General features: G+C 44.7%; 1 protein-coding gene across 1 annotated transcript in view; it reads left to right on the forward strand.

Annotated features, from left to right (window-relative positions):
- The window catches only part of GUCY2C (guanylate cyclase 2C), a gene marked incomplete at both ends in the record, with an annotated part of 728187 nt that overhangs the window by 251517 nt on the left and 451869 nt on the right, over window positions 1-24801 (forward strand). The window contains one exon of the mRNA XM_082266300.1: window positions 17982-18087. Within this exon, the coding sequence (XP_082122426.1) occupies window positions 17982-18087 (106 nt within the window). The remainder of the gene's footprint in view (window positions 1-17981; window positions 18088-24801) is intronic.

Below are 24801 nucleotides of genomic sequence, written 5' to 3' on the forward strand. Positions count from 1 at the left end.
TTCCTCAAGTTTTAGTGAGTGGCAACGTGTCTTATTGTATCTCCTTTCTCTGAATAGTTTGTTCCTTATGCTCGGGTCGCCAGTATAGTATTTGTACATTGATATCATATCCCCCCTCAATCGTCTCTTCTCCAGAGAGAATAGGTTCAGTGCTTGTAGTCTTTCCTCATAGCTGATGTCCTCCATTCCCCTAATTATTTTTGTTGCCCTTTTCTGGTTGCATTACTGATTTTGATGGGAAAGTAATGGAGGGGGGCAAGGGCAGGGGGAATATTACCAGCTCAGTTTTAGAGAGATTTAGTTTGAAGAAGTGGTGCGACATCCATGCTGATATGTCAGTTAGTTAGTAATGCGAGAGGAGACTGAAAGAGTGAGGTAAGGAGTAGACAGATAGATTTGGGTGTCATCGGCGTATAGATGGTATTGGAAGCTGTGGGTGGTTATATTGTGCTTACATCAAATAAATCTTCATTGAATCCAAATGCTTTCATATATATATATATATATATATATATACATATGTATCCTTACCCTCTGGTACCTCAGATAGAGCCTTCCATAATATTCCCATGTACAGTAACTGTCGCTGTGTATCTCAACCCCTCCTCCAGAAGGATTCCTTCCCTTCACACCCCAATACAACATTTTGAAAGCTCCAAAAACTAAATAAACTCACATAGTGTGATACTGTAACAAAAGTTGATTCACTAACTCAAAATCATATTATTCACAAAAGTGCATTTATATGTGCGTGTCTCTTTTAAACCCAGTGTCAGGTCCCCTGTGCATATATATATGAGTACATCACTATAAGTACCTTACTGAGCGTAAGATTATTAGTGTGTCCTTAAATAATCCTCCCTGATGAGATTCCATCACACGCTTCCAAAGAATGAAAAATAAAAATAGTGTAATACTGCTTTACATTATAATGTTGTGCAAAATGCCAAACCACTCCTATAGTGTCACATGCTCAAGTGCCAAAAATGTGAAGTATTATATTCATCCTTTAATTAAAAAGGGTGCATAATACCTCCACAATGTCAGGGATCATATACACAAGCAGCGCTAAAAACATATCATGATTAAACATGACAAACGATGAGAAAGAAATATATATTATATATAAAAGTCCATAAAGAATGCACAGGGAATATAATGAGGAGAAAGTCTCTATGGAGTCCACAACAAGGATAAACACCAGTGTTGGAGCCGGAAATTAATCAGTCCCTTCACCTCACCGTGTGATCCTCTCCCCAGTGAAACGCACTTACCAGAATCTGGCATAAGTGAAGCCAAACAGCAGATTCCCAATACCTCGTGAATCCGGACCATAATCTCTCAGATTTTCACTCTCAAAAAACATATAAAAGAAGAAAAGCAGGCACCACTGAGTGTAGCAACAATTTATTACATGACAATTAAAAGTAGTAACTCACATCGTAGTATTCTTTAGTCCATGTTCCATAGTGTATCCACTTCCTGTGCACAATCTTCCGTGTCCCCACTGGCCCGCAGCCAGGTGATGACCACGCAGGAAGCTTCACAGAGGAGCTGGTTCAGACGGAGGCCGCGGTGGACCGCAAGCTCTCCAGTAGTGACGTAACACGTTTCGGAGCATGCGCAATTGGCTCCTTCATCAGACGTAAACAAAAACTCTCTACAGTGGTGGTTATATGGGGACAAGCACCGGAAATTACTATGGTGAATGTCAAAGGACAATGAAACAAAGGCAGAAATTGTCATAATGCTATGAACAACAAACTCTGATAGCCTAAAATTAAATAAAAATTACACATGTAATATTAAAATATGGCACAGAGTTGTGATTAATTTGTTAAAAACAAAGCACTTAAAACCAACACACATCTGAAAATGAATATGTGCGAAGTGTCCCTTATACTAAATACATAAATTACGAGAATAACAAAAAGAAAAATAAATAAAATTAAAATAAAAATAAAAATAAATCAAACTAGAAATAAAAATAAAAAATAAATGTAATCATTCATCTTCACTATTATGAGTAATTTTTATTTTTATTCTAATCTTTATTTTATATTTATTTTTATTTTTACATTTATTTTTATTTTTATTTCTAGTTTGTTTTATTTTTATTTTTATTTATTTTTCTTTTTGTTATTCTCGTAATTTATGTATTTAGTATAAGGGACACTTCGCACATATTCATTTTCAGATGTGTGTTGGTTTTAAGTGCTTTGTTTTTAACAAATTAATCACAACTCTGTGCCATATTTTAATATTACATGTGTAATTTTTATTTAATTTTAGGCTATCAGAGTTTGGTGTTCATAGCATTATGACAATTTCTGCCTTTGTATCATTGTCCTTTGACATTCACCATAGTAATTTCCGGTGCTTGTCCCCATATAACCACCGCTGTAGAGAGTTTTTGTTTACGTCTGATGAAGGAGCCAATTGCGCATGCTCGTGTTACGTCACTTCCGGAGAGCTTGCGGTCCACCGCGGCCTCCGTCTGTACCAGCTCCTCTGTGAAGCTTCCTGCGTCGTCATGACCCGGCTGCGGGCCAGTCGGGACACGGAAGATTGAGCACAGGAATTGGATACACTATGGAACATGGACTAAAGAATGCTACGATGTGAGTTACTACTTTTAATTGTCATGTAATAAATTGTTGCTACACTCAGCGGCGCCTGCTTTTCTTCTTTTGTTGCCAGCGGGATTTTCCGTTCTTTTGCCTGCCAGAGCTGCCCTGAACCATAGCATCTCCAGTGAAGTCTGGTCCGCAACAGCCTTTGACCACCTGGCTGTTTTATACTGGTGTCCACCCTTCTGGCACAAGCGCCCAACATCCCTCTCCTTTGAACTCAAAAAACATATAGCTGTTCACCTAGATGTAAGGCGCTCCAACATCGTGCATGGGAGGAAAGATAAAGGAGCACATAGAGCAGTATTGCTATTGCACACTTGCGGCAGCGTCAGATGTATTAGTGAGCCTACTGGACTTCTATTATGCTCGTCAGCATCCGGAAATCCACGGAAACTACCGAGTCTTTCGCCTAGTGTCCGGCTGCCTGGGTGACCACGTTGCTCGCGCCCTGACCGGTTTCGTCACTCAAAGACTTCTGCGGAGGGCGCAAGCACAAAACCGGTTCATCAAGATGAGTCAGCACTTGCTGCATCCCTAATAAGACCTTCGCATCCAAAACCGTGGGTTCAGGTGAGCAAAGCCCACTATTACTGTGCCACATTGTCGATTCTTCAGTCAGGATTTCTGGACTGTCAGCTGGTACTTCTGGATATTCCCAGGCAAGGGGAGCCCAGGCCCGGCGCTGAGCAGAGTCTAGCAGCCATCTGTAGGCGATCTCCAGCTCCCATTCCTGAATGGCCAGAAACTCCAAATCTTCCAGTGCCCAGAACACTTCCGAGATGTTCAGGATCTCTTCTCTGTAATCCTCAATTTCCTCTAACCGCCACTCCAAATCACTCCCAAAGTGGGGGTCCTTGGAAGCCTCTCTAATACCAGCCCCGGGCCACTGTAGAAAAAGCCTTCCATTGGACTGTCGTCCGCTGTCCATGGGCACACCGCTTGCCACCAATGTAACAGAACCACAACCCACACTGTACTTGTGGACTTCCATCAGTATATGGCTTCCTCCCAGTCATGAACATAGATATCAAATCCTAACCGCCGAATACAAAGCTTAACTTAGCTTGTACAAGTTAAGGAACCTTCCAGAGTAAGAACTGTTTATTCAAACACAGGCACAAAAAGATATAAACTGTGGGACAACCCACCCCCCCCCCCCCTTAGCAGCCAATCCACATACACATATACATCCCATAATAGGTTGATCTTAAGGCAGACAGAAACAATAGAACAATGGGATACAGGCACTTACCAATAACAACCCCACCCCCACCTCACTATCTAACAAGGGTCTTTGAAAGACTCCAACAATATTCAAGCAATCTGAAAAGCCAAATTGTTCATCTTTATATATTTCTTGAGGGTTATTGTTCAGAAATATTACCCCAAGTGAAAGAGGCCCTTCGTTCTTTCAATAAAAACCACACATATAGAACCCAGGGCGATACCTCACATATGTGGTCCAATCACCATTTACATGTGTTTTGTTTGTCTTTTTCATTATTTTATTAACATTTTTGTACACTTTTTTCATGTAACTTTATTGCTCTCACAAGGGGTTAACAAGCCTTTTGAGATATCTTTAGGCAGTGACAGATACTCTTTATGGAGCCATCAGTGGTCATTTAGACCATAGATCTGTTCAGACTCCTTCATCAGATGTTATAGCACTGGTGGGGAATACCCGGCGCATCTCAGAAATGTATTTTCTTTCTACAGGGGTGCTTACAAAAGAGAAGTATAATTCACATTCTAAAAGTAAGACACACTGACACACTGTATGAGCATCATGAGGTTGGGCTGTAAATTTCTTGCATGTATTTGTGAATATTTGAAAGTATGCACACTGTGACGTGAGTCACTTTGGTTGGAGGGCTTGTGGAACCCAGATTACTTTAGAGAGGTCGGGAAACTCCTTGTCCAGCTTTCCCGGCCCCTCTTATGTGTAAGCCACCCTATGTCTATTAGGGGCACAGGGTGACCAAGAACCCCAGTTGGGTCTGCACTAATCAGACTCACTAGACTCAGCCTTTCGTATTTCCCCATTTATCCTGGGTTCTATATGTGTGGTTTGTGTTGAAAGAATGAGGGGCTTTTTCACTTGGGACAATAATATTTCTGAACAGTGTCCCTCAGGAAATATATGAAGATGAATGATTTGACTTTTCAGATTGCTAGAATATTGCAGGAGTGTCTCATACACCCTTGCTAGATAGTGAGGTGGGGTGGGGTTTGTTAATGTTAAGTACCTGTATCCCATTGTTCTATTGTTTCTGTCTGCCTTAAGATCAACTTATTATCGGATGTATATGTGTATGTGGATTGGCTGCTAAGGGGGAGGGGGGATTATCCCACAGTGTATATCTCTTTGTGCCTGTGTTTCAATAAACAGTTTATTTTCTGGTTGACTCTAAAACTTGTACTGTCGAGTTCTTGGGGTAACTATAGCCAGATTCACGGATCTCGTGTTCCAGAGCTTAGGAAGCAGCTTCTTGGTGGACATACCCAGTCAGTGTATCCGGAGTCCGTCACACATACAAACATAAAAATTCTTCTATCTTTATTTTAATGAAGTGTAGCATATGTGCGTATGTGCCTATTTGCGCATATACATTCCAAAATATTGACCAGCAGCTAAAATTTTTGTATTTTTTTTTACTAATCTATACGTAGCTCATGTTTACGGGCCTGTGTGTACAGGCACATTGAAAACAATAGGCTGCATTTAGATCAGTTAACCTCTTCCTGCCCATGCTATTGCCGAAAGACAGTGTGACGGTACTAACCGTCACTATGATTTAAAAAATCAGATACTTGGTGGTTTGCATTGCTTCAAATGGGGTCTGTGTGACGGATCACCCTGTCCCTGGATTGTAAACCCCTTTATGTCATTTTCCTATGAGTTTGGGACATTGCCTTTTATTTCATTTTATGTTCACTTTATTCATCTTCTGAACAACTGAAGATGGCATGACTCATGGCAAACTGCTAATGTCATCGGCTCAGCCACTTGTCATCCAGACATTGTTAAATATGCTGATACTGTCTGTGTTTTGAGATGGAATGTGTATTGTGCTGAGTATTCCTGTTCTGTTGTTACATGTTAATGACCTTGCATTGTTCTGGCCAGGTGGCTAGATAATTCGTTTAGGGTTATTTTGTGCCTGTTTACAAATCTATCTGCATATGCTAATGTAATCAGACTCATCTGACCTGATAGTGTATATAATGTGTGTGTGTGTGTGGGTTTAATAAACAGTTCTTCTTGATACCCTCAGCATAGAGTTTCTTCTCATGTTTGTGGGAGAAGGCTATACCAGCTCTATCTCTCTTCTGCTTGGATCACTAAATCCCTAGCTATGGTAAGAGCGGTTCCTGCTCTACTCTACAGTATCCCTCACACTAAGGGGAAGAGAACATCTCTGGCGGCGAAACCCCTCTTTCCATGGGGGCGGCCGCTACAGACAGCTACAGCACGGGTCTAATTTGCCGGGAGGGAGTCCATGTACATCTATCCATCATGAGCTGCGGGGCGTGCGCAGCTCACTCTGTGATCAGCGAGTGCACGAATCCTTGCCCATTACCACATGATCAGCTGTCAGCCAATGACAGCTGATCACGTGATGTAAGGTAATCTTTGTTTTCTTTTTCTCACGCGAAAAACAAAAAAGCTGATCACCAGCTTCTGTCAGATGAACATAGGTACCGAAAACAGAGAGGGCTACTGCCGCCTTATCTGTGACCACCAATGCCACCTACAGGGTTCATACGGTCCTGGAAATCCTGGAAAAGTTTTGGAATTTTTAGATGACACTTTCCAGGCCTGGAAAGGTCATGGAAAATTAGGAAATACACTAGGTTTTGGAAAAGTCATGGAATTAAATTACTGTGGAGGAGCGGGGAGCGGATGCTTAATTATTTTATGAGAATTATATTGCCACATACTGTATTTACATTTTGCTGTATTAGCGTCCTTCCGGGTCCGCGGTATGCGCGTGCTGTCATTGGCCAGCAGCAGCCGAAGAGATGACCCAATCAGGCAGCGGGGAGGGCCGGCCGCGGTTTGCCTGGAGACACTGTGACTGGCTAGCAGCAGCAGTAACAGCCGGGTGATTATCAACCAATGAGGCAGCGGAAGCGTCACTGGAGGGCGGGCCGGCCGCATGAACGTGATGATGACGCGGAAGGGGGCAGTAACCGTTTCGGTTACCGCATCCCCGCGTCATCACGTTAATGCGGCTGGCCCGCCCTCCAGTGACGCTTCCACTGCCTCATTGGTTGATGATCTCCCGGCTGTTACTGCTGCTGCTAGCCAGTCACAGTGTCTCCAGGCAAGCCGCGGCCGGCCCTCCCCGCTGCCTGATTGGGTCATCTCCTCGGCTGCTGCTGCTGCTAGCCAGTGACTGACAGTAAGGGCAAACTGCGGACCCGGAAGGACACCTACCTGTACCAGTGCTATACGCTGAATGTAAAAATGCCCCCCCCTCAGTGCTCTTTAGCCCCCTCAGTGCTCTTTAGCCCCCCCCGTGTTCTTTAGACCCCCCCAGTGCTCTTAGTCCCCCCAGTGCTCTTAAGCCCCCCCCATGCTCTTAGCCCCCCCTGTGCTCTTTGGCTCCCCACAGTACTTTTCATCTCTCCCCCCCATGCTTTCTGGCTCCCCCAGTGCTCTTCAGCTCCCTGGCTCCCCCCTCAGTGATTTCCAGTTCCCCCCAGACAGTGCTCTCCAGTCCCCCCCTCCCCCTGTGCTCTCCATCCCCCTGGTTTTCCATGCCCCCCCCCGCGCCTTCCAACCCCCCTGCAATGCTTTCCAAACCCCCCCTTAATTCTCTCCAGTCCCCCCCCACCCCGTGCCCTTAAGCTCCTCCAGTGCTCTCTGCCTCCCCTGTGCTCTTCTATCTTCTATCATGTCTGCAGTCTTTGAACCTTCTCTTGTATCATGTCCGCAGCCTCTGACTACCTCCTGTATCATGTCCGCAGCCTCTGACCATCTCCTGTATCATGTCCGCAGCCTCTGACCACCTCCTGTATCATGTCCTCAGCCTCTGACCACCTCCTGTATCATGTCTGCAGCCTCTGACCACCTCCTGTATCATGTCTGCAGTCTCTGACCTTCTCTTGTATCATGTCTGCAGTCTCTGACCACCTCCTGTATCATGTCTGCAGTCTCTGACCACCTCCTGTATCATGTCTGCAGTCTCTGACCACCTCCTGTATCATGTCTGCAGTCTCTGACCACCTCCTGTATCATGTCTGCAGCCTCTGACCTTCTCCTGTATCATGTCCGCTAAATGTACAGTGTGTGTCGTAAAACGTTTGACATTTCGAACATGGGAGAGGCAGCGCTTTTTCACCCGTGCGCCTGAAGAGACACCGGCTCCCAGCTGCGGCAGCGGTGCTTCCATCTCATCCACTGTAAAAAAAGGGACCATTTTGAGTCACGCTGTATCCAGAAACTAAACCCTAACTGAAGAGATACTGTACACTACAAAGATTGTCATTTATTTTAGTAAAAATATGCTGGGTGTGACATGAATTTTCTTCTTATTTAACATGTATACATAGACATTTCATGAAACATTGTAATGTTCTGGTACCTTTGGGTACCCTAATTACTCTTTCATAAGTGTATGCGCCCCACCATTCTCTTTTGGTAAGGTGCGCATACACCTTTAAGACTGATGCTGTCATCACTGAGCGCCGGACTGGATGGCTATTTAGATCGCCGGCTCTCACTCACATGTGTTCGTTCAAACTGCTTTGTGCCTTGATGCTAACCTGTCTTGAAGCTCTCATGCTTGCAAGCATACCTCGCTGTCGGAACCACGCTGCGCTGATCCCTGTATCCCGCTACCGGATCATCCGCTCTTGCCGAACCTCTCCTCTACTACATTGCTATTAGTGATAAGTACCCCACAGGGGAAACCTCTATAACTTTCATACTAAAGCTTACACTATCTAGCTCTGCATACTAAGGACTATTACTACATCTGCATTATCTAAGATTGCTAGCTCTTGAGCCTACTACCACCTGTTCTTGCACTGGGTTGATCTCTCTTGTATGTCCACCTGCTACTCTGTCATCTGCTACCATACATGATTGCTAAACCTATCTGCATCCCATCTGCTACTATCTTACTTTCAAGAACATTTCCTTTCAAGTGTCTGTCATCTACCATCTCTACCCAACCTGTCTCTTCAGCCTATCATCACTGTGTTACTATATACATAAGTCACTCTAGGAAACATCTTATTGAGTGTGTGTATTTGCTTGCTGAATTGAGATCATCCACACATGATGAGTCATTGAGAGTTGGGATTGGTGTCTCAGCGTTTCTCTACATGACTACTGAAGTGGAATATTTCTGCAGCTGAAAATCCACATCATACATAAAACGCAGGAGCGTTACAGATTGAACGAACCACAAATGGATTCAGCAGAAATAACCACTCAGATGACACAATTAAAACAGCAAGTAACTGCGTTAATACACGCACTTGCTGAATTAAAAGAAGACAATCAGGCTCTGTTGCAGCAGGTAATTAGACTGACACAACTTACCACTGCTCAGTCCCCTGAACCCAAAATAATTCCTCCTTTGGTATTTACAGGCGATCGCAAAAAATTTCGCGAATTTAAAAATGCATGTGAGTTACTTTTCTTGCTAAAACCCCGTACCTACCTTACTGATCACATTAAGGTTTGTACTATTATTTCTTACCTAACAGGCGATCCTCGGGCCTGGGCAGACTCTTTTTTTGAGAAAAGCGATCAGCTTCTCAACTCCTATGCCTTGTTCCTAGCAGAACTCACTAGCCTATATGATGATCCAAATAGGCAGAGTACTGCCGATCTTCAATTAAGATCCTTGAAACAAGGTGGGAGACCTGTAGAAGACTTTGTCGCAGAATTCAAGAGATGGACCCTTGATTCAGAATGGAATGATGCATCTCTGAAAACCCAATTTAGGCTTGGCCTATCAGAGGCCGTTAAAGACGAGCTCCCCGAGCGGATCTGCCAAAAACCCTGGATGCATTGATACAACTCAGTATCACCATAGATAGAAGACTACGAGAAAGAAAGGCTGAGAAAATGGGAATGCCATTATCCAGTTCTTCTCGGATTTCGGCCGTTGACCCCGTTCCTATAAAGGTAGGAACCATACGCCCACCTCTATCAATTATGGAAAGAGCCAGAAGACGATCTGGTAATCTCTGCTTGTACTGTGCATCCCCGGATCACAAGATAAACGTCTGTCCCCTAGTCTACAAAAAGAAGGGTGAGTGTTCACATGTCCTCCTAGGGGGATTGACAACTTCAATCACTAACCCTTATCTTTCTGTTTGCTTAACATTACAGTGGGACCAGAACAGGATTACTACTAAGGCCATGATTGACACAGGATCTTGTGGAAATTATATTGACATACGTTTTGCTGCTTTAAATAAAGTTCCTATTATTTCTAAACTTAAACCTGTCTCAGTGAGTCTTATTAACAGTGTTCCTTTATCCTCTGGTCCGATCACTGATCAGACACAGGCACTCCTAGTCACTACTAACGGGTCTCATATGGAGACCACTACCTTCGATCTAATACCTTCACCCCACTTTCCTATTGTTTTGGGACTTCCCTGGTTGCACACACATCAACCAACCATAGATTGGAAGGAACGGACCCTGACCTTCCTCTCTTGCTATTGCGAGGGTACGTGTAACCTCCCGTCTTTCGGGAAGATCCTGTCTGTGGTGACAGATGAGATTGCACCACTATGTTATCAGGATCTCTCTGAGGTTTTTCTTGAGAAAAATGCTCAAGCACTACCTCCCCATCGAGACTATGATTGTAGCATTGATCTACTCCCAAATAGCAAATTGCCGTTCGGTCATGTTTATCCTCTTTCACAGGATGAACTTTCCCATCTCAAAGACTATTTGGATGAGAATTTGGAAAAAGGTTTTATTAGACCTTCCACTTCTTCCACAGCAGCAGGACTCTTTTTTGTCCGCAATAAGGACTCAAGTCTCAGGCCTATCATCGACTATAGGCAATTGAATGCTATTACAATAAAAGATCGCTATCCTCTACCGCTTATCCCTGAGCTCATTGAGCAGGTGCGTGGAGCTACCTATTTTTCAAAATTGGACCTGAAAGGAGCATACAATCTCATTCGAATCCGTGATGGACACGAGTGGAAGACTGCATTCAGAACCAGATACGGATTGTTCGAATATCTTGTAATGCCATTCGGGCTATGCAACGCCCCTGCAGTTTTTCAACGATTTATAAACGATATTTTCAGAGACTTACTAGATGTCTGTGTTGTGGTATATCTGGACGATATACTTATATATTCACGATCCCTGTCTGAACACATAAGACATGTAAGACTAGTATTATCGAGATTGCTTGCACACAACCTTTATGTGAAACTGAAAAAATGCTTGTTTCATAAAGAAGAGGTACTGTTTCTAGGCTACATCATATCCAAAACAGGAATCGAGATGGACATGAGTAAGATATCCTGCATTCAGGATTGGCCTACACCAACCACACGCAAGGCGCTACAGCGATTCCTTGGATTTTCAAATTTCTACAGGAAGTTCATTAGAAACTTCTCTGCCATTGTGAGACCCCTCACACAGCTCACTAGCATTAAAAAACCATTCAAATGGTCAGATGAAGCAAATAAAGCTTTTCACCTGTTAAAGACAAGGTTTACTTCTGCTCCCATACTACGCCATCCAGACCCATCCCTCCAATACATTCTGGAAGTAGATGCGTCAAACATGGCAGTAGGAGCAATACTCTCCCAACGACCAACTCACACTTCACCACTTCATCCAGTCGCCTTTTTTTCTAAATCCCTAAGCAGTCCCGAGATAAATTACCCCGTGGGTGAAAAGGAACTGCTTGCTATAAAATTGGCTCTGGAGAATTGGCGACATCTACTCGAAGGCACCCAATTACCAATACTTATATACACGGACCATAAAAATCTCCAATATCTTCAGACTAACAAAACTCTCTCGCACCGACAGGTACGATGGTCACTATTCTTTTTAAGGTTTAACTTCCTAGTGACCTACACACCTGCAGATAAGAACAAAAAGGCGGATGCACTATCACGACTAACTGAAGAAAACTACTTCGAAATCCCTTCCGTTCCTATAATACCTCACAAACGCATTATTGGAGTTGTCCGTTCCTTGAAGGAAGAGGTTTTGCATGGTATAAGTTTGGATTCACCCCCACCACAACTAAATACTGATGCAGAAGGCTTCCTCTACTACAACGACAAACTTTACATACCACCTACCATACGCACCAAGATCTTGGAATTATCGCATGATGTGCCTATGGCAGGACATATGGGTATGACAAAGACTCTTAATCTGATTACCAGGCAATTCTGGTGGCCTGACATGAAAACATCTATACAAAAATTCGTCTCTTCATGCAATGTCTGTGCCAGGTCCAAAATTGACACTACGAGACCATCCGGTCTACTCCATGGGAAGTTGTGTCCTTGGACTTTATAGTGGAATTGCCTCCTTCCAAAGGATTTAATACCATCTTAGTGTCAGTGGACCATCTGACAAAAATGGCACATTTCATTGCTATTCGCAGACTACCTTCGTCCAAACAAACGGCAGAACTCCTGATGAAACATGTCTTTAAGTTACATGGTATCCCAAAAACTCTTCTGTCTGACCGTGGATCACAATTTATTTCCAAGTTCTGGCAAGAACTATGTCACATACTACGGATCGAGCGGAAGCTCACTTCTCCTTACCATCCGCAGACCAACGGACAGACTGAAAGAGTCAACCAATGCATCGAGCAATATTTACGTTGTTACACTTCTTACCAACCGGATGATTGGGTGGATCTTCTCCCTCTGGCAGTATTTGCCTACAACAACGCAACCCACAATACGACCAAGCAGAATCCGTTCTACTTGAACTATGGGTTTCATCCCTCTATTCTTCCACCACGCATCCTTCCTTCAAATAACCCAGTAGCTTCAGACTATCTTACCCAAATAAAGGACTCTCTGGGTTTGCTTAATACTACCATTGCACACGCTCATAGTCAACAAAAGAAGTACTATGATCTTCGCAGAAGACCTTCTCCTCAGTACGCTATCGGGGACCTCGTTTGGCTCTCAACAAAAAATTTAAGACTGAAAATCCCTAGCAAAAAGCTTGGACCTCTGTTCTTGGGACCTTTCCCAATCAAGAAACTTATTGGAAAAGCTGCAGTACAGCTTACATTGCCAATAGACCTCAAAATACATCCCATTTTCCATGTGTCGCTACTGAAGCCCCATGTTCCTGACCAAGGAATAAGGCCTACTATCCCACCTCCTCCTCCTGTACAAGTTGAAGGTGGAGAAGAATACGAGATAAAAGAGATTCTGAATTCTCGTATCCACAGAGCAAGACTTCAGTACTTGGTTCGATGGAAGAACTATGGGCCCCAAGACGACACCTGGCTAAACACCTCTGACATACATGCCTCTAGATTAATCCGCAATTTTCATGCGAAGTACCCAGACAAACCAGCTCCAGAGGCCTTCAGGAGCCGGCCTTAAGGGGGGGGTACTGTAATGTTCTGGTACCTTTGGGTACCCTAATTACTCTTTCATAAGTGTATGCGCCCCACCATTCTCTTTTGGTAAGGTGCGCATACACCTTTAAGACTGATGCTGTCATCACTGAGCGCCGGACTGGATGGCTATTTAGATCGCTGGCTCTCACTCACATGTGTTCGTTCAAACTGCTTTGTGCCTTGATGCTAACCTGTCTTGAAGCTCTCATGCTTGCAAGCATACCTCGCTGTCGGAACCACGCTGCGCTGATCCCTGTATCCCGCTACCGGATCATCCGCTCTTGCCGAACCTCTCCTCTACTACATTGCTATTAGTGATAAGTACCCCACAGGGGAAACCTCTATAACTTTCATACTAAAGCTTACACTATCTAGCTCTGCATACTAAGGACTATTACTACATCTGCATTATCTAAGATTGCTAGCTCTTGAGCCTACTACCACCTGTTCTTGCACTGGGTTGATCTCTCTTGTATGTCCACCTGCTCTCTGTCATCTGCTACCATACATGATTGCTAAACCTATCTGCATCCCATCTGCTACTATCTTACTTTCAAGAACATTTCCTTTCAAGTGTCTGTCATCTACCATCTCTACCCAACCTGTCTCTTCAGCCTATCATCACTGTGTTACTATATACATAAGTCACTCTAGGAAACATCTTATTGAGTGTGTGTATTTGCTTGCTGAATTGAGATCATCCACACATGATGAGTCATTGAGAGTTGGGATTGGTGTCTCAGCGTTTCTCTACATGACTACTGAAGTGGAATATTTCTGCAGCTGAAAATTCACATCATACATAAAACGCAGGAGTGTTACAAACATTAGGTCATGAATATTTACGTGAAGTCATGGAAAAGTCATGGAAAAGTCATGGAATTTTATTAGTGAAAATGTGTATGAACCCTGCACCTACCAGTGCCCACCAACCTCCCTACCAGTACAAATCAGTGCCCACCAGTGCCACCTGCCAGTGCACACCAGTGTTATCTATCAATGCCCATCAGTGCCACCTATCAGTGCCGATCAGTGCTGCCAATCAGTGCCTCATCATCAGTGCTGCCTATCAGTGTCACCTACTAGTGCCTATCAGTGCCCATCAGGGCCACCCAACAGTGCCACCTCTCAGTGCCCATCAGAGCCCATCAGTGCCACCTATCAGTGCTACCTACCAGTGCCACCCATTAGTGCCCTTCAGTGCCACCTATCAGTCCCCCTATTGGTGCCACCTATCAGTGCCACCTATCAATGTCACCTATCAATGCCCACCAGTGCCACCTTATCAGTGCCCCTCAGTGCCACCTTATCAGTGCCTATCAGTGTAGCCCATCAATGCTTACCAGTGCCCAACAGTGCAGTCGATCAGTGCCTATCAGTGTCCATCAGTGCAGCCTCATCAGCACCCCCCACAGAGCCCCCTCTTACATCAGAGACCCCCACAGAGCCCCCCTTACATCAGAGACCCCCACAGAGCCCCCCTTACATCAGAGACCCTACAGAGCCCCCCTTACATCAGAGAACCCCACAGAGCCCCCTTACATCAGAGACCCCTCTTACATCAGAGACCCCCAGCAGAGCCCCCCGCACAGAGCTCCCCTTACATCAGAGACCCCCCACAGAGCCCCCCTTACATCAGACACCCCCTACAGAGCCCCCTCTTATATCAGAGACACCCCACAGAGCCCCTTTTTACATCAGAGACCCACAGAGCCCCCCTTACATCAGAGACCCCAAAACCACAGAGCCCCCCTTATATAAGAGCCCCCCTTACATCAGAGACCCCCACAGAGCTCCCCCTTACATCAGAGACCCCCACAGAGCCCCCTTACATAAGAGACCCCTCTTACATCAGAGACCCCCCCACAGAGACTCCCGCACAGAGCCCCCTCTTACATCAGAGACCCCCACAGAGCCCCCTCTTACATCAGAGACCCCCACAGAGCCCCCCTTACCTCAGAGACCCCCCCACAAAGCCCCCTCTTACATTAGTGACCCCCCCACAGAGCCCCTCTTACACCAGAGACCCCCACACAGAGCCCCCTCTTACATCAGCGACCCCCCACAGAGACCCCTTAGATCAGAGACCCCCCACACAGAGCCCCCCCTTACATCAGAGACCCCCACAGAGACCCCCTTACATCAGAGACCCCCCCCACAGAGACCCCCTTAGATCATAGAGCCCCCTTACATCAGAGCCCCCCCCACAGAGACCCCTTACATCAGAGACCCCCCACACAGAGCCCCCTTACATCAGAGACCCCCCACCACACAGAGCCCCCCTTACATCATAGAGCCCCCCCTTACACCAGAGACCCCCACACAGAGCCCCCCGTACATCAGAGACCCCCCACACACACAAAGAGCCCCCCTTACATCAGAGACCCCACACACACACACACACACACAGAGTGCCCCTCATTACATCAGAGACCCCCCACACACACAGAGCCCCCCTTACATCAGAGACCCCCAACAGAGACCCTTTACATCAGAGACTCCCCACACAGAGCCCCCCTTACATCAGAGACCCCCCCCCCACACACACAGAGCCCCCCCTTACATCAGAGACCCCCCACACACACAGAGCCCCCCCTTACATCAGAGACCCCCCCCACACACACACAGAGCCCCCCTTACATTTCTTTTATATACTGAGACAGGATAGAGAACTTACTTACCCCAGTACGTGGAGGCTCAGGCACAGCTTTTCGTTTCTTCTTCTGACTTTAAACTTCCCGCCCACACGTCCCGGGGAGTGTGGGTGGGGCAGACCAGGAGGAGAATGGGCGGGAGGAGCTGACGACCTCTCTCCTCTGGCATCCCTGCAGAGAGGAGGAGGGGATCTGGCAGCGGCGGCGGCTCTGAGGCTGAGCTGTGTGAGACATACACAGTTCAGTCCTGCAGCTGTAGGAGAAGGAGACACAGGCACAGCCGAACAGCGGGAGGTAAGCAGCGGCCGCGTCCTGTGTTAACCCTGTCCAGGCTGCAGTCGCCACTTACCTCCCGCTGTTTGGCCTGATCATCAGGAGTAACTGCGAGCTGTGATGGCCGCACGGCGCCCCTGTTGCCCATGGCGCCCTGTGCGGCCACACAGCTCGCACACCCCAAGGGCCGGCCCTGCCACCAAATACCACCAAAAGAAAGCTCTATTTGTGTGAAAAAAAAATAATAAAAATTTCATTTGGGTACAGTGTTGGGTACATGACCACACAATTGTCATTCAAAGTTTGACATCACTGAAAGCTGAAAATTGGCCTGGGTAGGAAGGGAGTTTAAGTGCCCAGTAGGCAAGTGGTTCAAAAAAGCCTGTATGCCTGAAAACTGATTGTTTTCCGGTAGCAGTGTGTAAGGCACCTGTAAAGGTAGAATGCTCTATAAACACATCAAATATTAGTGTTTATGTTCGAGTATTTGTAAACCTAATCAATAAAATCGCAAGATAAGATTTTACATGTAGGTTACAGTAATTTTAGATCTACAAATTTCCTGATAATCTAATAATACCTGATAATCTGCTATAAGGGTCCCTGTTCAGGTACTTCCTGTTATAGGGAGGCAAAATATTGTCCCTGTGTTTCAAATGTGTTGTCATCTTGCCACATTGACTTCCAATAGGGAATACAAATGGTTGTACTGACACATATTGCACAGATATGAGAATGGAAAAAATTGTATTAGTTTTTGTTACATTTTTTTTATATTTGCAACATACTTTGCAAAGGAACAGGTGTTACTGTTTAGTTGATGTTGTAGCCTTCATAACATCGTACCAATCTCCCTGTGTAATCTGAAGGACTAAACTGTCCAGTCACAAAAGAGACACTCCGGCCTGGGTTCACACAGCTCTGACATAGAAGACAGATGACTTCTGATCCGACTTTACCCTGTGACCATGCGGCTTCAATGAATTTTACTTTGATCCGACCACACCAGGCCCTTTGAGTCTTGTATGAATATTGAGGGGGGAAGCCCACACCAAAATTAAAAAAAAAAAAACAGTGTGGGGTCCCCCCCAAGACCATACCAGACCGTTCGGGCTGGTATGGATTCTGAGGGGAAGCCCCCACGCCAAAAGAAGAAAAAGGCGTACCCCCCCCCCCCCAAAAAAAAATATATTTCAGACCCTTATCCAGAGTTCCTTCTTTAGATTTATACCAGACTAAAAGGGCCTGGTATGGTCTTGGAAGGGGGACCCCATGCTGTTTTATTTGACCCTTTTGGCATGAGGTTCCACTTTAAGATCCTCAGAGTGCAAGTCAGTTAAGATGATGATCCGACTTTGATCGGATTTCAATGGTATTGAATGGGCTGAAAACGGAGCAAAGTCAAAGCAAAGTAGTGCAGGAATCTTTTTCAAAGTCAAACTGACTTATGTCAGACGAGTTAAAATTGCTCTCATGGGGAACCATTGATCTATACCCCTCATGGGGCATGTGCTCTCAAGGTTGGAGCATGTGTCGCACCAGTGTGAACCAGACTTTCTGCTTTGATTCAGCAAGGGATCTGTTCATGGATCCCAGCTGAATGGATCAGACAAGACTTGTGTGAAAGGACTCTAGGTTGTAAAACTACACAACAGATAGCATAGTTAATATCCTTGAGGAGTCTACTAATGGTTTTATTAGTACAAGTGGTACTGAAAAGGTTGTGATAGTGGTACACAGCTGAAGTTTGGGTACACTGCTTTGAAAAATCTCCTTGTTTTTTTTGTTGAATATTGTTTTTTTTTCTCTAGAAAGTACCGTAAAGCCCGTGAACTGCAGCAGAAGAAATGGTCCCATATCTCAACAGAGAAGATTGTGCCACTAGAAACAAATGAGACTTCCCCAGTCAGTTTAAAGGTACAGTATTAGCATGCTGTTTAGAGTTGTGCGAACACCCGAATAATCAGGGCATTCGACCGTTTGTTCGACCCGCCGAATGACCACAATGCATTGCGCCGCTGCATAGTGCATTGGAAGCCCTAATTGGCTGAAGCAATGTAAGCTTAGCCTAATCAGGGCGCAGAGCACTGTCAGAGCCATGATTGGAGAAAGTATTGATGGCTGTCCAATCATTGCTCATTGCACTTAGTCCCGCCCCACACTATAAAAATATTCAACTCATAGCGGCCATTTGCAGTGTGATATTGGCATAGAGAGAGATAGAACAGGGCACTGTTCAGTGCTACTAGTGAGTTACTGTGCTATTGTGATTCTATTGTCAGTGTACAATATAATTTCAGTCTGAATCTAGTAATAGTTCAGTGTGAGAGTGGTGTGATCATTAATTTTTATTTTGGAACAGTTTTTGTGAGTGTAGTATGACCATTTATTTTTACTTTAGTGTCAGTTTTATTTTTTCAAGGCAGGTTTCCTGCAGTAAATATCATAGTTCACATAGTTACGAAGCAGGTAAGGTTGAATAAAGACAATAGTCCATCCAGTTCAACCTGTGTATGTGTACGTGTGTCAGTGTCGGTAATTATTTCCCATATCCCTGTATATTGTGTTCTTTTAGATGCATGTCTAATAGTCTTTTAAAAATATCAATACTCCCCGCTGCCATCACCAGTTGACAGTGAAAAACTCCTCTGACAGTGAAAAAGCCCCTGCGCAGTTTAAGGTTAAACCACTTCTCTTCCAATCTCTTTGTGTGGCCCTGTGTCCTCTTACACTTCCTGAGACTGAATAGTTTTTTTCCTACTTTGGAATCACCATTGAGGTGTTTGTAATCATGTTCCCTCTCAAGCGTCCTTTCTCCAGCGAGAACAAATATAGTGCATGTAGTCATTCCTTGTAATTGAGGTCCCTTTATTAATGTCATTGCCCTTCTTTGGATTCTCTTCAGCTTTAGCACATTCCTTCTTAGGACTGGTGGCCAGAATTGGACAGAATACTAAAGATGTGGCCTAACCAAGTTTTTTTAATGTGGCAGGATTATAGTTTTATCTCTGGAGTATATCCCCTTTTTTATCCATTCTAAAATTCTACTGGCTTTGGTTGCTGCAGCTTGACATTGCATGCTATTGCTCAATCTACTATCTACTAGGACCCCCAGATCTTTCTCCATCCTTGATTGCCCCAAACGTTCTCTCCCTAGTGAGTAGTTTGCGTTTATGATTTTAGTCCCCAAGTGCATGACCTTACATTTCTCCATATTAAACCTCATTTGCCATGTAGTTGTCCACCCCATTATTTTGTTCAGGGCCTTCTGTAAAATTTCTATATCCTGACGTGAAGTTATTGCCCTACTTTTCTTTGTTTCGTTAGCAAAAATGGAGATTGAGCTATTTATCCCATCCCCTATATTATTTATGAATAAATTAAACAAAAATGGGCCCAAGACAGAGCCCTGGGGTACCACACTTAGCCCTCCAGACTAGTCTGAGTACACATTATTTATCACCACCCCTTGGACACACTCTGTAACCAGTTTTCTATCCAAGAACAGACCTTTTTATTCAAGAATAGACCTTTCTATCCAAGAACAGGTCCATGTCTACAGATCTCAGCTTGTAGATTAAGCGTTTGTGGGTAACCGTATTGAATGCTTTGGCAAAATCCCGATATACCACATCCACAGGTCTCCCCTTATCTAGATGGCAGCTCACTTTTTTGTAGAATTTTAACAGACTGGTCTGGCAGGAACGACCCTTCGTAAATCCATGCTCAATACTACAAATGATACTGTTTTCTTCAGCAAATTCATGGATATAGTCCCTTATCATCCCCTCCAATAGTTTACCTACTATTAATGTTAGGCTAACTAGCCTGTAGTTTCCAGGAATATGTATCTGGCTTTTTTTGAATATTGGTACACATTGGCTTTTTTCAAATCAGCTGGTACAATTTCTGTCAGTATGCTGTCCACAGTATGCTGTCTGTAAACCATCTGGTCATAGTGATTTATTTGTGTTAAGCTTATCTAGTCTTTTCTTGACTTTGGCCTTTGTTAGCCACAAGGGTACCTCCTGTGAGGTGTTACTAACAATACTTGTGTGGTCGGTACACCCCTCTTTTTCCTGTGTAATAACTGAAGCACAAAAAGCATTTATTATAGTTCCCTTCGCTGTGTCATCTTTAAACACCCTCCCATCATCGTCTTTTATGTGAGCAACCCTGATTTCGTTCTTACACCTCTTATTGCCTTCCTTATAGTGTTGGAATGCTAACCCCTCCATTTTATATTTTTTAAAGGCCATTTTTTCTCTTTAATAAAACTTTTTACGTTATGGTTCATTCATCCAGGTTTAAGCTTCACTCTTCTATATTTATTTCCCATAAGAATGTAGTGTGATACCTTTGTTTAATATGTTCCTAAAGCATTACCATTAGTCTTCCATGTTCAATGCTTTTAGGATTTGGTCCCAATTGATGTCTTGAAGTATTGAGTGCAGTTCAGAAAAGTTTGCTTGTTTGAAATTTTGTGTTCTTGTGCTACCTTTGTGCCTCCTTTTCCTATGATTTACGCTAAATATGATCATCCTGTGATCGCTAGATCGCAAGTTGTCCCGTTCCCGTACTGCCACATCTGAGATCAGACTTGGATCATACATAATTAGAGATGGGTGAATGGTCCAGCACAAGCATGGGTTTGGGCCGAACATTGGCTGTTCGCCTGTTTGACGAACACCTGAATGCCGTTTAACGCAATATATTTCTGGGTGTTGGGCACGTTTAATGCAGTATATTTCAGTGCGGTACTGCTGTTTATTGCAGTATATTTTAGATCGTTAGTGCGTGTTTCACACAGTTTTTTTAGTGCGTTACTGCATGTTTAATGCAGTATATTTCTGTGCATTAATGCACACTTAAAGCAGTATATTTCAGCGCGTTACATGCAGTTTAATGCATATTTCAGTGGGTTAGAGTCAGTTTAATGCAATATATTTCAGTGCATTACTGCATGTTTAATGCAGTACATTTCTGTGTGCTAGTTCATGTTTAACGCAGTATATTTCAGTGCATTAGTGCACATTTAATGCAGTATATTTCAGTGCATTACTGCACATTTAACGCAGTATATTTTAGTGCATTACTGCGCGTTTAATGCAGGTAATTTCAGTGCGTTAATGCACATTTAATGCAGTATATTTCTGTGTGTTAGTGCACTTTTAACGTAGTATATTTCTGTGCATTAGTGCAGTTTTTTTGCAGTATATTGTAGTGTGTTGGGGGAGTATGTCTGTGTAGTGAGTACTCAAGTGCACCAAACACCACTTTCCATTGATTAAAGTGCATCCACGTACACATTTGCACATCTTTATCTTTTTAGGGAGAAGTCCGTAAGGCAAGCCGGGTTCAGAGCAGGAGAAAGCCAGAGCAGGTCAAGGATAGCCGGGTCGGTAACAGGTAGTCAATCAAGCAGGAGTTTCAAGGCACAAGGCAAACAGGTACTAGCTGAAGATAATCCAGCAATGAATGGCAGCCAGTGCTGAGTTTATATAGGAAGTGGGTGTTGATAATTGGCCCTAATTAGGACGTCCCACATGGCTGTTTTGGAATTAGCATATATGTCATTTCCTGACAGTCCTGCGCGGCCATTTTGGAAATTGGAAACTTTGCCATTCTTTATCAAGTTCTTCCCTGACAGTGCCCCCCCCGAGGGGCAGCCTCCAGATGCCCAAACGTGCCTGTTTCTCCGGAAATCTGCCAAAGAACTCCCGAAGGAGTCTAGGGGCATGAACATTACTTGCTGGTTCCCATGAGTTCTCTTCAGGTGGGAACCCCTTCCACTTAATGAGATACTGCACTTGTCTTCCTCTTCTTCGACCATCTATAATGGCCTCTACTTCAAATTCTGTGTCGTCCCCAACCGTAACCGGAGGTGGAGGTGGCTCCTCCCTGTTAGGAAATGAACTAGTCACTGCAGATTTAAGTAGAGAGACATGGAAGACTGGGTGTATCTTATCGGAGTTGGGAAGGTTTAATTCAAATGCCACGGGGTTAACTTCCCTTTTGATTTCAAAAGGTCCAATAAACTTAGGACCCAATTTCCGTGAGGGACAAGTGAGTTTGATGTTTGCTGTGGAAAGCCAAACTTTGTCTCCAACCTTAAACATAGGATTTCCCTTCTTCTTTTTGTCAAAGTGCCTCTTATAATCCTCTTGAGCCTTCAGTATTGCTTCTTTAAGGGTCTGGTAGTTGGACTGTATAGAGGCCACCCTATCCTGGACTGCCGGTACTGAAGCCTCCGGGATGACATCCGGCAAAAAGGAGGGATGGAACCCATAATTTGCCCAAAATGGGGATTGATTTGTGGAGGCGTGCACCAAATTATTATATGCAAATTCGGCACATGGAAGAAGAGATGCCCAGTTGTCCTGGGTAAAGGTAGAGAAACATCTCAGGTATTGCTCCAACGTTTGATTGGTCCTCTCTGTTTGTCCGTTACTTTGTGGATGGTATGCAGACGACAAACAGACTTGGATTTGTAGAGTCCTGCACAATGATTTCCAGAATCTGGAAGTGAACTGTACCCCTCTGTCGGACACAATACTACTTGGTAGTCCATGTAGTCGGACAATTTCTTTAATGAATATATGTGTCGTATCCATAGCTGAGGGGGTGCCTATCATAGGCAGGAAGTGAGCCATCTTGGACAGTCTGTCGACTACTACCAAGATGGTGGTGAATCCGTCTGAAGGGGGTAAGTCCACAATAAAGTCCATTGATATCATCCTCCATGGCTGTTCCGGAACAGGGAGAGGTCTCAGCAAGCCCCAAGTCTTGGTATTGTGACCTTTACTGCGGAGACAAGTTACGCAGGAGTCCACATAATCTTTACAATCCTGTCTGAGATTGGGCCACCAGAAGGATCTTTGAACAAGATCACACGTTTTCCTGACGCCAAAGTGGCCGGTAAGGAGGTGATCATGACAAGCCTTCAGGACTTGGGGTCTTACTTCAGGAGGGATGAAAATTTTGTCATTATGCCATAAGAGATTTCGGTCTCTTTGTAATGCCAAGGTTTCGGCTTCTGGGTACCGGGCAGAGGCTTGCTTGATCATTGTGTTTAGATTGGTTGAAAGCAGCAAAAAGTTGTGTGGTGACAGGATGGTGCTGGGAGCAGGTGTTTCCGGGGTCTCTGGGAACAGGCGGGAAAGAGCGTCAGCTTTCCCATTTTTGGATCCTGGGCGATATGTAAGGTGGAAGTTGAACCTGGAGAAGAATAAGGCCCATTGGGCTTGCCGTGGTCTGAGTCGCTTGGCGGTCTTGAGGTACTCTAGGTTCTTGTGATCTGTAAAGATCATAATGGGGTGTGTAGCGCCTTCCAGTAAGTATCGCCATTCCTCCAGTGCCGACTTGATGGCTAGTAGCTCCCGGTCACCCACATCATAATTCTTCTCTGGTGGAGTCATCTTCCTGGAGAAGAAAGCGACGGGGTGAAGCAGGGCCTTGGGCCCCTGGCGTTGAGACAGAATGGCTCCTGTGGCAACTTCAGAGGCATCTACCTCAAGAACAAAGGGCAAAGCTGGATCTGGGTGTTGCAGTACTGGAGCAGATGTAAAAAGGATCTTAAGCTGATCAAAGGCTAACTGGGCTTCCTGAGACCATTGGAACCAGACCTGCTGGCGGGTTAACTGGGTAATGGGAGAAATGATTGTAGAAAAGTTCTTGATAAAGCGTCTGTAAAAGTTAGCAAACCCGACAAACCTCTAGATGCCTTTCTTGTCAGTGGGAGCTGGCCAATTGATAATAGCAGCCACCTTCTGTGGGTCCATGGAGATCCCTTCTGTGGAGATGATCAGTCCCAGAAACTGAATGGACAGTTTTTCAAACTCGCACTTCTCTGCCTTTGCATACAGTCCATGTAGTCTTAATGTGGCCAAGACCTTTTTTACATGCACCCGATGAAGATCCAGGGAGGCAGAGAAGATGAGAATATCATCTAGATACACTATTACAAAGTGATCTATGAACTCTCGAAAAATGTCATTTACTAAGTGTTGGAAGGTGGCTGGGGCATTACATAGTCCAAAGGGCATGACTAGATATTCAAAGTGCCCGAAGCGGGTCCTGAAAGCTGTCTTCCACTCGTCTCCCTCGCGAATGCGGATCAAGTTGTAAGCACCGCGTAAATCTAGTTTGGTAAAGATTCGGGCAGAACGGAATCTTTGGAAGAGTTCAGGGACAAGAGGGAGTGGGTAACGATTTTTAATTGTAATTTTATTAAGTTCCCGATAATCCACACAAGGTCTCAGTGAGTGGTCTTTTTTCTGGACGAAGAAGATGCCGGCGCCAGCCGGAGAGGAGGAGGGGCGAATGAATCCTTTCTCGAGATTTTCATTGATATAAAGGCGTAGAGCCTCCAATTCAACTTCAGAGAGAGGGAAAATTCGCCCAAACGGAATCTCCGCACCTGGAAGTAGCTCAATAGGGCAATCATAAGGCCGATGAGGTGGTAAGGCATCAGCCTTTTTCTTGTCAAAAACATCCAGGTAGGAATGACTACTTGGCTAGTACTGGTGATGGGTTGAACAGACAGACAAACGGGAGGCTTGCTGATTTCGGGGACAAAGCAGTGCTGCTGGCAGTATTCGGAGTTGAAGGAGATTCTCCCAGATGGCCAAT

Source organism: Pelophylax lessonae (genome assembly GCF_965119305.1).
Source record: "Pelophylax lessonae genome assembly, chromosome: 8".
Taxonomy (NCBI): Eukaryota; Metazoa; Chordata; class Amphibia; order Anura; family Ranidae; genus Pelophylax; species Pelophylax lessonae.